This window comes from Epinephelus lanceolatus, chromosome 13 (genome assembly GCF_041903045.1).
Source record: "Epinephelus lanceolatus isolate andai-2023 chromosome 13, ASM4190304v1, whole genome shotgun sequence".
Classification (NCBI taxonomy): Eukaryota; Metazoa; Chordata; class Actinopteri; order Perciformes; family Serranidae; genus Epinephelus; species Epinephelus lanceolatus.
Genome location: NC_135746.1, coordinates 23,724,548 through 23,738,930, shown reverse-complemented (window position 1 = coordinate 23,738,930; position 14,383 = coordinate 23,724,548). Strand labels below are relative to the sequence as shown.

Genomic DNA, 14,383 nt, shown 5'->3' with positions numbered 1-14,383 from the left:
CCTCTTTTGGAAAGGCTGTGCTGATAAATCATCATGAAAGCTCCCTTCCAAAATTCATTTTAGTGATTCCCCTGTAGGTACCAACAGCAGCTAAACTGGAAGAATTGAGCCAATAAAACAGGTTTTCATGACGATTACGACATTTTTGTAATTACAGAAAAGTTGAATTTATTTCTCCCCCAGCAGCCCGGTGCATTCAAATGTGCTGGAAACTGGATGGGCCCCACATTACATCTAATCGTCACACTGACATCACTAAAATGCCCATGAGAGAGGCAATGAATATCAACACTGCACTGTAGTGGTGCACTGCAGGCTGCAAACAAACACACCTCAAGTCCTGCTCTGGCAGGAAATCACCATTTTTTAGCATATTCACACTTGGACTGACTGTAAAAGACATTTCATAACAAAAATAGCAACATGAAAGCCAAGAGAAGATGACCCTGGGGCTGCAGCTCTGTCTCCCTGAGTGGTGCTCAGAGACGGAGCAGCAAACAGAGACACTACCTTGTTCAGTCACAGAGCCCAGGGCTGATACATGGGAATCTGGCACAGCAGTGACAATACCGGAGGGAGAAGAGACACACATGTTCTCTGTTTCCAAAGCGTGACTGTGACTATTGGAAGGCTCACACACACACATAAGAGTCATTTAGTCACAGTGGCAAATTTCCATATCGTGTATTAGCATTAGTGATTTTCATCAAAATATAAATAACAGAACAAATGTAATAACTCTATCATGTTCCCCTACAGCCTGTTCTCCCATAATGGAGATGAGATGCTTGTTATTGTGGAGTACACTTGACTGAGGCGATGTCATTGCATGTCAAAGGTCTGATGATGTGTGATCCCATGTACTACAATGGAGTGTTTTTACAAAGACAACATGCAACAAGGAAATCATTAACATCAATGTCATTGTGTTAAGTGGAAATGTCTCTGTCCCACCTGAAGTAGAGCATTTTACTAGATTACCTGAAAAACTACAGCTAGTTAAGAAACCTGCAGCGAGACTTTACTAAAACAGGAAAAATGATCACATGACCCCTCTGCAGTGGCTCCCTGTATTTGTTAGAGCTGATTTTAAAGTTGTTTTCACTTGTTTATAAAGCTTAAAATGACCTTGTTCCTCCATATGTCAGAGATTTTCTTTAATTCAATGTTCCAGCCAGATCACTAAGGTCCTCCACTGCTTTTCTTTTAAATGTTCCTTATGTGTCCCATAAAAGTACCGGTGAGAGTGACTTCTGTTTTAATGCCCCTAAACTGTGGAACTCACTGCGTCTGGATATTACCACTGTAAGCTTTCTCCAGGGTTCCTCCAGCTTAAGGCAAGTTAGATTTCTGAGTTTTGAAGACTTTTGTATTGCCATTCAGAATTAAATTCAGAGACCAATTTTACAACAACTAATTGAAGAAAACAAAAACATAAACCAACATCAATTATCGAAGGTTAGGGACAGTTTCGCCCAGATGTTAATTGTAATATAAAACACGACTTTATTGTCCTGTGTTACAGACAAGGGTAGAAAAGAGCTTGGATAAACATAGAGATTTTATGCTTCTTACTCTGCATGTGGGATCATCTGCCTTAATTCCCATTGGGCCCACACTGATAAACTTTTTCCATAAAAAACAACGGGCCTCGTGTGCATTACCGGTTTCAGCCATGCTGCAAAGTCTTGGTTAAATTGCCAGTTTTCGTTGAATCTGCACTTCCCCACATCGTCCGGGGAACAGTGACAACTAGCTCTGCTCTGTTCTGAGCATCCTGCCACAAACTAGATTTAAGCGCTGTTGGTTCTGCTATTCTGATTTGCCTGACGTTATAACGAGAGGCATTCGGTCAATTATTTTTAAAAAACTGATGTTACCAATTATTTGTAGATTTTACAATGCAATGTAAGGAAAAAAACTTTAGATAAAATCCTACTTCCCCTGTCTTAGCATTTGTAAGACAGATTTAAGACATTTCAATACCAATTAAAGCCTTAGTTTTAGATTAATGAATTAATTGATGATGATTTGTTCTTTTAAGCTAAGAAAATAAGCAATGAGACTGAAAATATTTGGGCAGTTTAAAAAACGGTCACCCAGTGTAAACAATTAGAAACAAACACACTGTTGTATCTATGTATGTTTAGTGAAAGGTTCATAGTAGCTAGCTTTGCATCAGTTCAAAAGCAGAGACATATTCACCAAAATGAATGTGCAGGAAATTTTGAGCGTCTCTGAGACATTAAATAAACAAAGTAGAAACGACTGAAAATAATTAGCAAATGATAAAAGTAGTTCTCTGGACCTACCTGGAGAAACAGCGTGGTGAGTACGTTGTTGCACTGCACATGTATTATCTTAATAGTATCAAGAAAACAGTTAACTATGGCAACCAGGTTTCAGTAGGGCTGTCACCTAATAGTTTACCAAACTTTAGTCAACCAGAAAGGTCATTAGTTGATTTCATTGGTTGCTTAGTCGCAGGAATTTTTTTTAAAACTCTATTAGGAGCTGCATCTTGTCAAAATAAACCAAATTCTATATGACTGGACCATGTGGGAATTTAATTTGAAAAGACAGACACAGGAAGTGGCCACGCTCAGCAGTCAGACAGGAGTCAGGTTAATTTCCAGGGCTGGTACCTGCGGTTATTCCACAGGCTAGTTAATAACATGTTGGGCGGGAAATCCAAAGTGTGGGATCATTTTGAGAAGGTGAAGGATGAACCCAAGGTGATATGTAAACTCATCTTCACTGGTCGACTACAAACATGACGTATCATCTGAAACATGGAAGTAGCTACATGCCCATTAGCCACTTAGCACAATCATTACTGCTTTGCCGACAGCGTCATTAACAGGCGGCTCGCTCAGTGTGTGACGTGCACTTGTAGATAAAATATCGGCCTATATTAATGAAGGTTCATTAGTACGGTTTTGTATTTCTCTGTAATGTAGCACAGTGTTAACAATGTTACTGATACTATTCTTTCTCACACCTTCAACTCAAACCATTGTGTTGCCCGCTCAAAATATATCATTTAATAATTGAATTAATATTGTGAACATGCAGGTGACTAGTTGGCCCTAAATGACAACTATTGGTCGACTAGGAAATCTCTTAGTTGGGGGCAGCCCTAGTGTTAAGTCTGCATTAACGTCAGGAAAGGTTTTCACTAAAATTTGATAAAATAAACACATAAAACACAAAAATTTCATAATTAAGATCTGTCCCTACTATAAGCCTGTTTCAAAAAAGAGAAGAGCAATGAAACTGATACTATTCTAAACCTAATGCCTTCATTTTATTCTTGGCAGGAAAAAAAACTCAGCCCCTTTTAACAAACCCTAAAATCTTGTGCCATGTTAAAGGGAAGCTGAAAGAGCACAGGGGGCTTTGGCTTGTTGGCATGAAGATAAATTTAACAAAGCAACACGTCTATTTTCTCACCTTCATCTTTGCAAAGGGCCTGTCATAGTTGCCGACGTAGAGCAAGCCGACAGTCTGTGGCAGCAGCCTAGAAAGACAAAAAGATCATGGTTAACACCCTCAACACAAGAGTATCTGAGTGGTAACGACGGTGCAATAAAAAGAGAAAAAAAAAAATCACTACAGCGCTTCCATTTTCCAGCTAGTAACAGAACAGCAGGGATGTGAGATTACACCTCTCTCAACCCTTCTGTCTTTCTGCACAGCTTCATGTTCCTAAACTTACAGGGAGAACTACAGTATGGGCACGTTCAGAGTCCAAGGAGAAAATAAATCTGTGGGACATTTATAGACGCTGAACACAAGGTCATTATACAGTACTGTATCTCCGTCTGTGAGCTGACTGTGAGCCCTCAGCATGGCTAAATCTGACTATTTCGGGGTTTATATCTCTGCGCTGTGAACATGTGTCTGTGCAGTATCTGTGTCTCATCCCAGAGATCACGCCCAGCAGATGTCTTAATCACACTCTTTACCTCCCTCCACCGAAAAACACCTCCTCTGTGCCCCCGCTGTTATTTCCAGACACTATGTCGGCCGTCAGCACTGAGTGTACCAGCGCTGCTTTCATATTAGTTATCCACTTTTAGAGAGGAAATAAGGGGGGCTATTGAGATAAACTGACAGCTAAACAACAGTGTGGATACGTCGTCTGAAGCACCTCATTCAGAGATTCGAACATGAGCTGAAATCGGAGACCATTTCCCCGTCCACCATGGCCCCCCTCTGAAGTAATGATAGCTCGCACAAGCAGGAAGGAAGCAGCAGTAGACATTAAGAGAGCCAAATAGCCATGCAGTGGTGGACACTGTCACGTGCAGACCTAGATGTTTATTATGCAAATAAATGGTTTTAAGTTTAAGTTAAAGATCTCAGACTTTTTATATGCACACAACAGACAAATATAGAATGGCCTTTTACTGTAATCAGCCCAGGGAACACCTGTGTTGTAATGATGCTGTTTAATCAGCATCTTGATATGCCACACCTAGCTGGTTGATGAATTCATTAGTAAAAAGGGAAGTGCTAAGTGAATTTTAACAAATTTGTGCACCAAATGTGAGAGAAATATATCTTTCTATCTATATCTGTGTGCAAAAAGAAGTCTAAGATCTTTTACTTAAATCTTTAAAATATGGGAGCAGTGTTAATTTCGTTGATGACATTTTTTCCATGACGAAAACAAGACCATGACGAGCTAAAAATAGATTTTGATAATAAAAAATAAGATGAAATTTATGTTTCATTTTCGTTGACGAAACGAAACGTGGAGAAAACCAAGACGACTGTGCTTGTAATTATCGTCAAATGCCGCAGGAGCAACAGGCTGGCAAACACTAGCAAATAGCCTGCGGCAGGATGTTTCGCTAGCAATCAAAAACACTCACTCTGAAGAAGCGTCAGCCATTGGTGCGAGCTGTGAGCTGTAATTCAGCAGTGAATAGTCAGCCGTGTGTGTCTGACTGTGGATGGTGGAGCTGTTGCGATGGCTGTTAGCAGTTAGCTCCGCTCGTAAGCCGCTGAATGGCAGTGGAGCTAGCAGCCACCTGTAGCCAGACTTCAGAACTGATCCCTGTAGGACTCCACTCAGTCGGGACTCAGGAAGGTTTAAGGTTCGATGCTGTTTGATAGGCAGGTAGGAGGCTGAGTTATCTGCGAGTGTAGCTGTGCTGTAAGTAAAGAGTCTGAACTCAGATCAGTTTTCTCTGACAGAGATACCAACTCTGTGAGAGGACACAAGTTTAATTAAACTATTTTTCTGCTTCTTAACAGTGAGGTGGATCAGTTTAAAATTAATCTGGGTACAAATCCTAGTTGTCTCAGATTCGTTATTTGCAGTGCTAAGTTTTTGTGACCATAAACTAGAGAGATGTTGAGCTTTTCAAATGATGATCAGTAAGCGTATGCTCGTAAATTACCCCTTAAACCTGTGAAAAAAACTGCTGGAGAAATGAATTTTTGTTCAGTGTTTGTTAGTATGTTGCTAAATAACTGCCAAAAGATTGTAGCTCAGTACTGTAGCTCATACAAATCAACTAACACCAAACCCAGACAAGTTCCTCTCTGACCAAAGAGTAACTAAACTAAAGCTGTGTTCACACTGGATGGTGAAGTGGTCAAAGTGTGCCGATTTTCAGTGGAACGCTGCTCACTAACTTTCCCCATGCTTGGGTTCTGCTGTGATAATTTCGGTGTCTGGTGTGTTTTTAATGAAAAAAAAGAGCGGAGGAGCAGAATGGTTTGCCTATTATAACGGAGCAGCTACATTGACAATGGAAGCCACGCTTAACAACATAGGCACTGTGTGGCTCAGTGCTGTTTCTACACTGGTGGTCTATTTTTATTCTAGCAGGTAAAAATAATATTAAAAAAAAACGCTCCGCCCCACCTACATAATGTGTCACGTCCGTACCCCATGTATTTCAGCTAGGCACTTGGGGCAGAGCTGTTTTTCAGACTGTGACACACAGGCGTAGATGCTTTGTCCGTTACACATTCAGTGGCACGTCGCACTTCTTGCCCTGCACTCTCACAGCAGTAAACAATTTGGCTGCGCTGGCTGCCTGCTCCAAACGCCAGGACAAACACTCTCTTTGTAAGACCATTTTCTTTTTAGAAATTCTGAATTTTATATTTTAGACAGATACATGTGACCAAATTACTACAATAAAATGTCATAGTTTTACACACTGCGTAGGAACCCTGTGTATTAATACCTATGACTTCGGTGTTGGGTGTAAAATTCCACATTCCTAAACAAATCAATGAGATTTTACCCGAGGCAATGGAACAGGTGAGGAAACAGATGAGACTCCTCTGTTGTCGTTTGCAAGCTGTTCCACTCACAACCTGAATGTTTGAGGGCCGTGTGTATCTAAAAAAGTCCTGCTGTCTTCAATTACAATGCAACACCAGTTTCCCTGAGTTTGGGTCAGACAAAGTATGTTAAAACAAGAGACCTTAACAACACAAAACACCCATGAAATCAAGACTCCAACACAAGGCAAGATTTCTGTTCAACAATCAAGATGCTGTTAAATGTCAAGGTAGATTTTAAACAGCATGCAATCAGACCTGTAATACTTAACAGCTGGAACAATATGTCAAATGATTTAGAAATTCTTTATAAAACTTTATAAGGTCAGAAACAAAGCAATATGTTGTGCTAAGGGTAGAGGTAAAACATAAAAGACTTTTATGACCTGAGGCAAGATAGTAATATACACTCACTGGCCACTTTATTAGGTACACCTTGCTTATTCCGGGTGGACCCCTTTTGCCTTCAGAACTGCCTTTATTCTTGGTGGCATAGATTCAACAAGGTGCTGGAAACATTCCTCAGAGATTTTGGTCCATATTGACATGATAGCATCACACAGTTGCTGCAGATTTGATACAAATCTCCCATTCGACCACATCCCAAAGGTGCTCTACTGGACTGAGATCTGGTGACTGTGGAGGCCATTGGAGTACAGTGAACTCATTGTCATGTTCAAGAAACCAGTTTGAGATGATTTGAGCTTTGTGACATGGTGCGTTATCCTGCTGGAAGTAGCCATCAGAAGATGGGTACACTGTGGTCATAAAGGGATGGACACGGTCAGCAACAATACTCAGGTAGGCTGTGGTGTTTAAACCATGCTCAGTTGGTACTAAGGGGCCCAAAGTGTGCCAAGAAAATACCCTCACACCATTACACCACCACCAGCCTGAACCGTTGATACAAGGCAGGTTGGATCCGTGCTTTCATGTTGTTTACACCAAATTCTGACCCTACTATCTGAATGTCGCAGCAGAAATCCAGACTCATCAGACCAGGCAACGTTTTTCCAATCTTCTATTGTCCAGTATTGGTGAGCCTGTGTGAACTGTAGCCTCAGCCTCGACGTGTTGTTGGTTCAGAGATGGTCTTCTGCATACCTTGGTTGTGACGAGTGGTTATTTGAGTTACTGTTGCCTTTCTATCATCTTGAACCAGTCTGACCATTCTCCTCTGACCTCTGGCATCAACAAGGCATTTTCACTCAGAGAACTGCTGCTCACTGGATATCTTCTCTTTTTCAGACCATCCTCTGTAAACCCTAGAGATGGTTGTGTGTGAAAATCCCAGTAGATTCGCAGTTTCTGAAATACTCAGACCAGCCCCTCTGGTACCAACAACCATGCCATGTTCAAAGTCACTTAAATCACCTTTCTTACCCATTCTGATGCTCGGTTTGAACTTCAGCAGGTCGTCTACACCATGTCTACATGCCTAAATGCAATGAGTTGCTGCCACGTGATTGGCCAATTAGCTATTTGCATTAACGAGCATTTCAACTGGTGTACCTAATAAAGTGGCCGGTGAGTGTGTGTCTTTAAGCGTCAAAAAAATCCCACAATAATACCTGTACAGCCAGAGCCTGATATAACCTGTCCCTGTGTGACAAAGACCTCCAGTTTCGTCAAATCACATCAATGAGTCGTTGCATTGCACACGATGACATGACTTCATTATCACCAACATCTGCACTGTAGTTTATTTTGAGTCAGTGCCACACACACTGTGGTCATGTTAATACTCAGTAGTGTTCTAAATGTGTATCAATTAGCAACTGAAACAGTCCCCAATAAACCGCTGTGCCCAGCTGTTCCTGCATTTTAAGAGAATGAAAGTATAGTCTGTATTTGTCTCAGGTAGGAACAATGGGCCTGAGGCTGAGTGCACAGGGTGAGGCAGTCTGGTAAATTCTATTTCTGTTTGAAGGATCAATATGTGGAACTCAATACCCACAAACCTTCAAACTGGATCATGAATGAGATCATTTTAAACACAAGTTGAAACATCTTTTAAAGAAAGTTCAATCACAAAGACCAGAATGACCTGGAGCTTGTCAGTGCCTGGAGCCTCACGTCCACCAACCAGTCTGGTTCAGTTCAGGACACATTAGAACAGTTATTTTTGTGTTTCTATTGCAAAAAGTTGTGGATGGCACCAATAGAAGTGTTCCTCACCTCCCCCATTTTTTGTCATGCCTTTGTTGGGGTACCAAGCACACTGATCCAGCACTAAAAGGTGGAGCTAGAAACGCTGCAGCCCATTGATGTCAGTGGAGAACGGTCACTCTTGCTTAGGAGTGAGCTGTGGCCGATTTTGGACTACAGTATGTAACCACTGTTCACACCATGCTTTTACACACATTAGTAAACTATAACTATATATTGTATTGTCTGTGTTTTTGTATGTATTTTATATGGACTTGAGTCTGGAATAAAGTTTATCTATATAACTATAAAATGAAAGGATGTGTGCTGCCTGGTCATCTTTACTAGTTAACAGTTTGCAGCTACAGACCAATAAACCCCAATTTAATTCACTGCCGACCGCCGGCAGCTACTGGCAACTTTTAAGGTGGACATCAATCAACACACCTTAATTTTCAATATGACAACTTTGACCATTCCATTTGTTCTGTCTCTCTTGGATGAAATATGCTTCAGTGACGATTAGATCTTCAAGCATTTACAAACTATATTTTTTTGAATTTCGACTGGATTATGTGAACTGCATATATTCTAATCCTCACTTAAGGAAAAAACGTGTCAGAGAGTCGTTCCAGCGCACTCCGGCAGCACTAAACTCCTGCTCTTGCCTAACAAGGACAATGCAAAAACGCACTTTTTAAAAATATTCCAATGAGAGAGACTCTCACGTCAGCCTGTTCTTTTTGTTCTAAAATCTTGGCGTGTAACCCTGTTTTGTGGACAATAATTGGGGTGCAGACTTCTCTCTGCATGGCTGATGACAGGGCAGTGAATGACAACAACCCCTACTACATTTAAAAGTACTGTCTGCAGGGGAAACGCAACATGGATCTAGGGTCTTGGTACCCATTCGCAGGGATTCATTTTTGGTTCCAAAGGTACCGTCCCGAAAGTTGTTGATGGAAATGCAGCTTAAGTTTGCATCCACAAAATATTACATTTTTTGCCCTTATTCCTAAAAAGAAAATATTACAGGTAAGCTGTTTACATGGCTAATGAAAATGAATATTCAGTGTTTACAGGAGCTGTGTTTGACAGGGGTCGATGCCCTAAAATGTCATTTATCACGTCTGTGAAAAGTCCGGTGGAACACAGGAACTGCTTGTGCCATTTTTTTTCTTTGCGTCAAAATGTGAAGGTTTTTCCAGCAATGGCTGACTTATTCATCCATGCGTACACAGCCTCCCTCTTTCATTCCTTCAACCACATTCTTCAAAAACTTGGCATTGCGATATTTGCAGATATCAAAAGCAGTTGATATCCAAGTCTTTTAATTAGGTGTGTTTCTCTATCCCACCAGAAATGTGGGCTTTTCTTTAGGGCATGCACCTCTACCCCACAGCTTTACAAACTGTTGGCTCGTTAGTTGGTGTACAAAATTTCATCATGAACACACAGAGCCGACCATAAACAGGCAAGAGGCCGTGTGCCGCACACAAACTGCCGTAAAAACCTTACCTGAGTTGAGAATTGTGCGGTTTGTGATGTATTATCTCGTTTAGTTTTGTGTATTTGTCTCAGGGCTGGCCAAAAGAATCCATGATAATGATATTATCTCGATATTTACAGAAAAATTCAAAATAAGCAATAATAGTGCAATTTATCGTGCGTTTAGTCTCTTTTTTGATAAAAGAAATTATCCTCAAAATATGAGTATAGAGCAGTGGAGAGGGAAACAAATGTCCATCATTAAAAAATATATCAATATTTATTTTTTTAATATTACAGTTATTGCCAGTACCAGTTTATTGCAACACCTCTAGTTTGGATAAAGGCCCATTCAGGAGTGTGAATTGTAAATTAAAGGTGCTGTATGTAAGAATGTGGCCAAAACGGTTACTGCACTCAAATTCAAAATACTGCCGTGAGTCCTGTCCGCTCCCCCTCCCCTACAGATTCGAGGTTGCTGGACAGCGGCACGTTGGAGACTGATTTGTTTGCCCACGGACGGCTGCCGTAGCAGGACCGCGTCGCTGCGTCCTTGATCTTCGGTTTTCCAGCGGACCATTCGAGCAAGTCCGGCTTCTCTGCTGCTAACGCTGCTGCCGGGATACAGCTGAGGAGACTGCTAATGCTATGTACCGGGACACTGCTAATGCTGCTTGCCGTGCTGCTGTAGCTCAGTCGTAACTTTAACTGATGCTGAGACTCTACTGACTGCGTGACTGGTATATGGCGGTGGGTGGCGCAACAGGCCAAAACACAAATTCAAAACATAAACATGATTTGCGGACCGTAAATTTTTTTTTTAAATGCGAATATTCTGGCTGTACTATTGTTGTCGGTGAGATCAGTATGTTATATGAACATTATTCCTTAGTCTCTGTGACATATTAGGAGGATTTTACGACTATTTGCTTTAGATTTCTTACATATAGCTCCTTTAACTTAGACTCTGTGGCATTGCTTCATGTTAAATACCCGTCCCTATGAAAATTAACATTACATAAATAAACAATTAATTACTGAGTGACAGACTGATGCATTGTTGGTTTTGGTCTTTCAATGTATATGTTGACAAAAATAAAAAATTATCCTTACGTATTTTGACTAAGAGCAGCTGTGATATGCTGCCAATGACTATCAATAATAATGAATAAATAATGATTAACAAACACTGTGAAGACAGGCCCAAAAAATTGTCACAAGTCTGTTACACAGCTGAGCAATTAGGCATTAAATTCCACGTAATGCTGCAGTTCAGGTAACACACTCCCTGTGATGTCGTGCCAACTGGAAACAGCTGGGTCATAGGGGGGCCAACGCCACAAATCTCTGTCTATACAGAGAAATCCATTCACGGTTCAGAGCCCAAAGACAGGCTCCATGTTTGTTCTGCAGCATCCTTCATGTTTGTGCGGATGGCTGAAATGCTGCGAGAACAGTGGCTCTCTTGACATCTCAGATCCACTTTCTCTGAATTGCACTACAAGTGCAACGAATGTCTTTTTTACCCGTCTTTCTCTGCAGCATCTGTTTGCATCTCACAATTGACACTACAGAAATAATGTTTGTTTGAATCTTCTCACTCAGAACCACAAACGCCAACGTCATGGCGGCCCTGCAGATGAGACATTGCAAGAAAGATGAATTCTCACGGCAACACAGTCAAGAATAAAAGCATTGATCACATGTTGTTAACTTCACTTTGATGCTTTTACGTGAGTCACAAATGACTAACTGGATCCTTCAAACAATATATGGATCGGGATGCTGTAATGTCAATTGAGTCGACAGAGCAGAAAGGCCAGTGACATTAAGCCTCTTGACTCTGGCCTCTAGAGAGCCAATCCAAGCCAATCAGACACTACCAGACTCCTTCTCTGGGTCTTCAAAATCACTACTAATGAATGATGTAACCATTACTCATCACCTTGCTGGCTCAAATTATGCATAATTTAAGATATCTATACAAAACTCTGTTCAATTCCAGACTTGGGAGGGGCACCGGCTTGCTTTATGGGATTGCTTCATCTTTCCATTTTGTTGTTTTCCACCTCTCCACTCTTCCTGCCACACAATAATCACTGTCTACCTCTGTGCTTGGTTTCAGTGAAGGTAATAAAACTTGCAAGGCTGTATATGCCTCTGTGGTACACAAAGACATGCTCAAGGATTGACTGTGTGGGCTGATGAATAAACAGTTGTTACCTCCTTATATGTCTGTCCATCTCGCTCTCTCTCAGACAGTAACTAAGGAGAGATTTGAAAACCTACACCGAGACTGAGTGAGATCTGCTGAGTGCTCCTCTGCCAGCGAAATTCATCTTTCGGGGGAAACATGAGAACATTCTCAAATGACAACAATGATCGTCTGTGCTCTCCCACACACAGGGAGGAGTCAAGAAGCTGACTAGCTGGCTTGCTGGCTGACTCTAGAGTAGGATGACTGACTGTGCCCCGCTGTGATCCTCTCAGTCTGTTGTTGGTGAATGGTGGCGGGCTCATGGCTACAAAGCTGGGACAGTCACTAAGGTCACCTGGCTCTCGGAGGAAAAGGCAGCGTGACCAGAAAGCTCACTGCTATGAGTCTGTTTGCTTGCACTCAGACAATACTCACAGACTGATCTGAAGAAAAAGCAGACAGAGCAAAGAGATGTGCATTGTGCTGACAGGATAAAACAACAGTAGGAGTCTACAAGCCGTGCTAGCAGCTCTGTGAGACTGCACTTAGGCACAGTGTGGTTCTCATGTCAGCATGCGGATGTGCTCAACATTACAATGCCTGCATGCTGATGTTTAGATAGTACTATGTTCGTCATTTTAGTTTAGCGCGTTAGCATGCCAGCATTTGCTAATTAGCAGTAAACACAAAGTGCAGCTGAGGCTGATGGGAACATTGTCAGCTTGGCACGTATTTGGTCATAAACCAAAGAACTGGACAAAATAACATTTTGACCTGATGTTAAACTGGCAGACAAGTTTTTTGCTTTAACTTATCGTTATGAAGCAAATGTTGATTGCACAATGTAATGTCTATAGAATAATGGCACCATCTGCGTTTAGATTTGTTCCCGATAAGCCTCACGTTCACTATGTAATTCTGTCTGCCACTGGGTACGATTTCCTAGGAAAATGAGTGCTGACTGGTGATCCCGCCAAGCTGGCAGTCTGGCACCATTTCTATCTGCTTTATGTCTCGATTACAGACTAAAAGAATTAACTCATGATTTTGTCTTGTGTTGCTGGTGTTACTCTGGGGAAAACAGAGAGTGATTCGGCTGTCTTTGTCACAGCTGCGCCAACAATAATACCACTTGGAAACGCTAGAGGGGAAAGTTTGTTTCCACATTCAGTGATCATCAAAATTATTACAATACATCCTGAGGGGAGCATGAATGTCTGTACCACATTTAATGGCAATTCATCTGATAGTTAAAGACATATTTTGCAAATATCTCAAATATCAACCACATGATGGAGCTTTAAGAAAAGTAGAGGGATAACAAAAGTCATCAGGATTCATCCTCTGAGAACAATGAATGTCGGTTTAAAATTGTGTGCAAATAGTGGTTGTTGCAATGTTTCAATAGATAAGTAAATATTTTGACCTGCTGGCGGTGCTAGAGGAAAAGTTAAGGGATCCTCAGAGTTAATAGTATTCATCCTCTGGGCACAGAGACAGGTGATATGGAAAAAGAAATAAATAAATCATGATATTTTTGACCAAATATCTCGATATCAATATTGCGATAATACCATATCGTCGACAACATTTTTGCTAAATAATCATCTGTAACATGGATGTAATGACTAAGCGAGTACAGGAAAATAACAGAACTAAAACTAACTAAAGCAGTCTGGTAAGTTCAGAGAATTGCATCACTTTAGTGCAATGCAACCTTTAAAACCAGGAAAAGACAACACTTATGTCATATTAAGGTTTCTCAGATCTAAGATGATATCTGATATACTATCACAATATTGATATAATACTGATATATTGCCCAGCCCTATCTGGGAACCATGAACACCTGTCCCAAATCCAATCAATAGCTGTCTGAGTTGTTAAGACCAATAATGTCAACCAGCTTCATGGCACTAGAGAAAATGTCAAAAGATCGGCAAAGACAGTAGGTGCCATCCTCTGGGGATCAGCAATGTCTCTGTAATAGGGGTGGGCCATATCATCTCTTTCACGATAATACTGGTTTAATATTTAATATTATATTGTGATACTCCTTATATTTCGACTTGCTGACATATTGACTTCATACTGTTACCCACTGCAACAAAAAACATGGCTGAAAGTGAAATTATGACAGACTCTGCTGTGGTTCCGAAAAGAGGAGCAGCTTCTTTAGTGTGGAATAAACTGTAGTGTCCTGAATGCTTAATGAACAGCCCTGGACTTCTCAGACTCTTT

The 14,383-nt window shown here is 41.0% G+C and overlaps 1 protein-coding gene across 1 annotated transcript in view; it reads right to left on the bottom strand.

The window, feature by feature from the left end:
* rngtt (RNA guanylyltransferase and 5'-phosphatase) overlaps nucleotides 1-14,383 on the bottom strand; it is a 147,291-nt gene that overhangs the window by 16,446 nt on the left and 116,462 nt on the right. Inside the window, exon 14 of the mRNA XM_033648885.2 lies at nucleotides 3,454-3,520. Within this exon, the coding sequence (XP_033504776.1) occupies nucleotides 3,454-3,520 (67 nt within the window). The remainder of the gene's footprint in view (nucleotides 1-3,453; nucleotides 3,521-14,383) is intronic.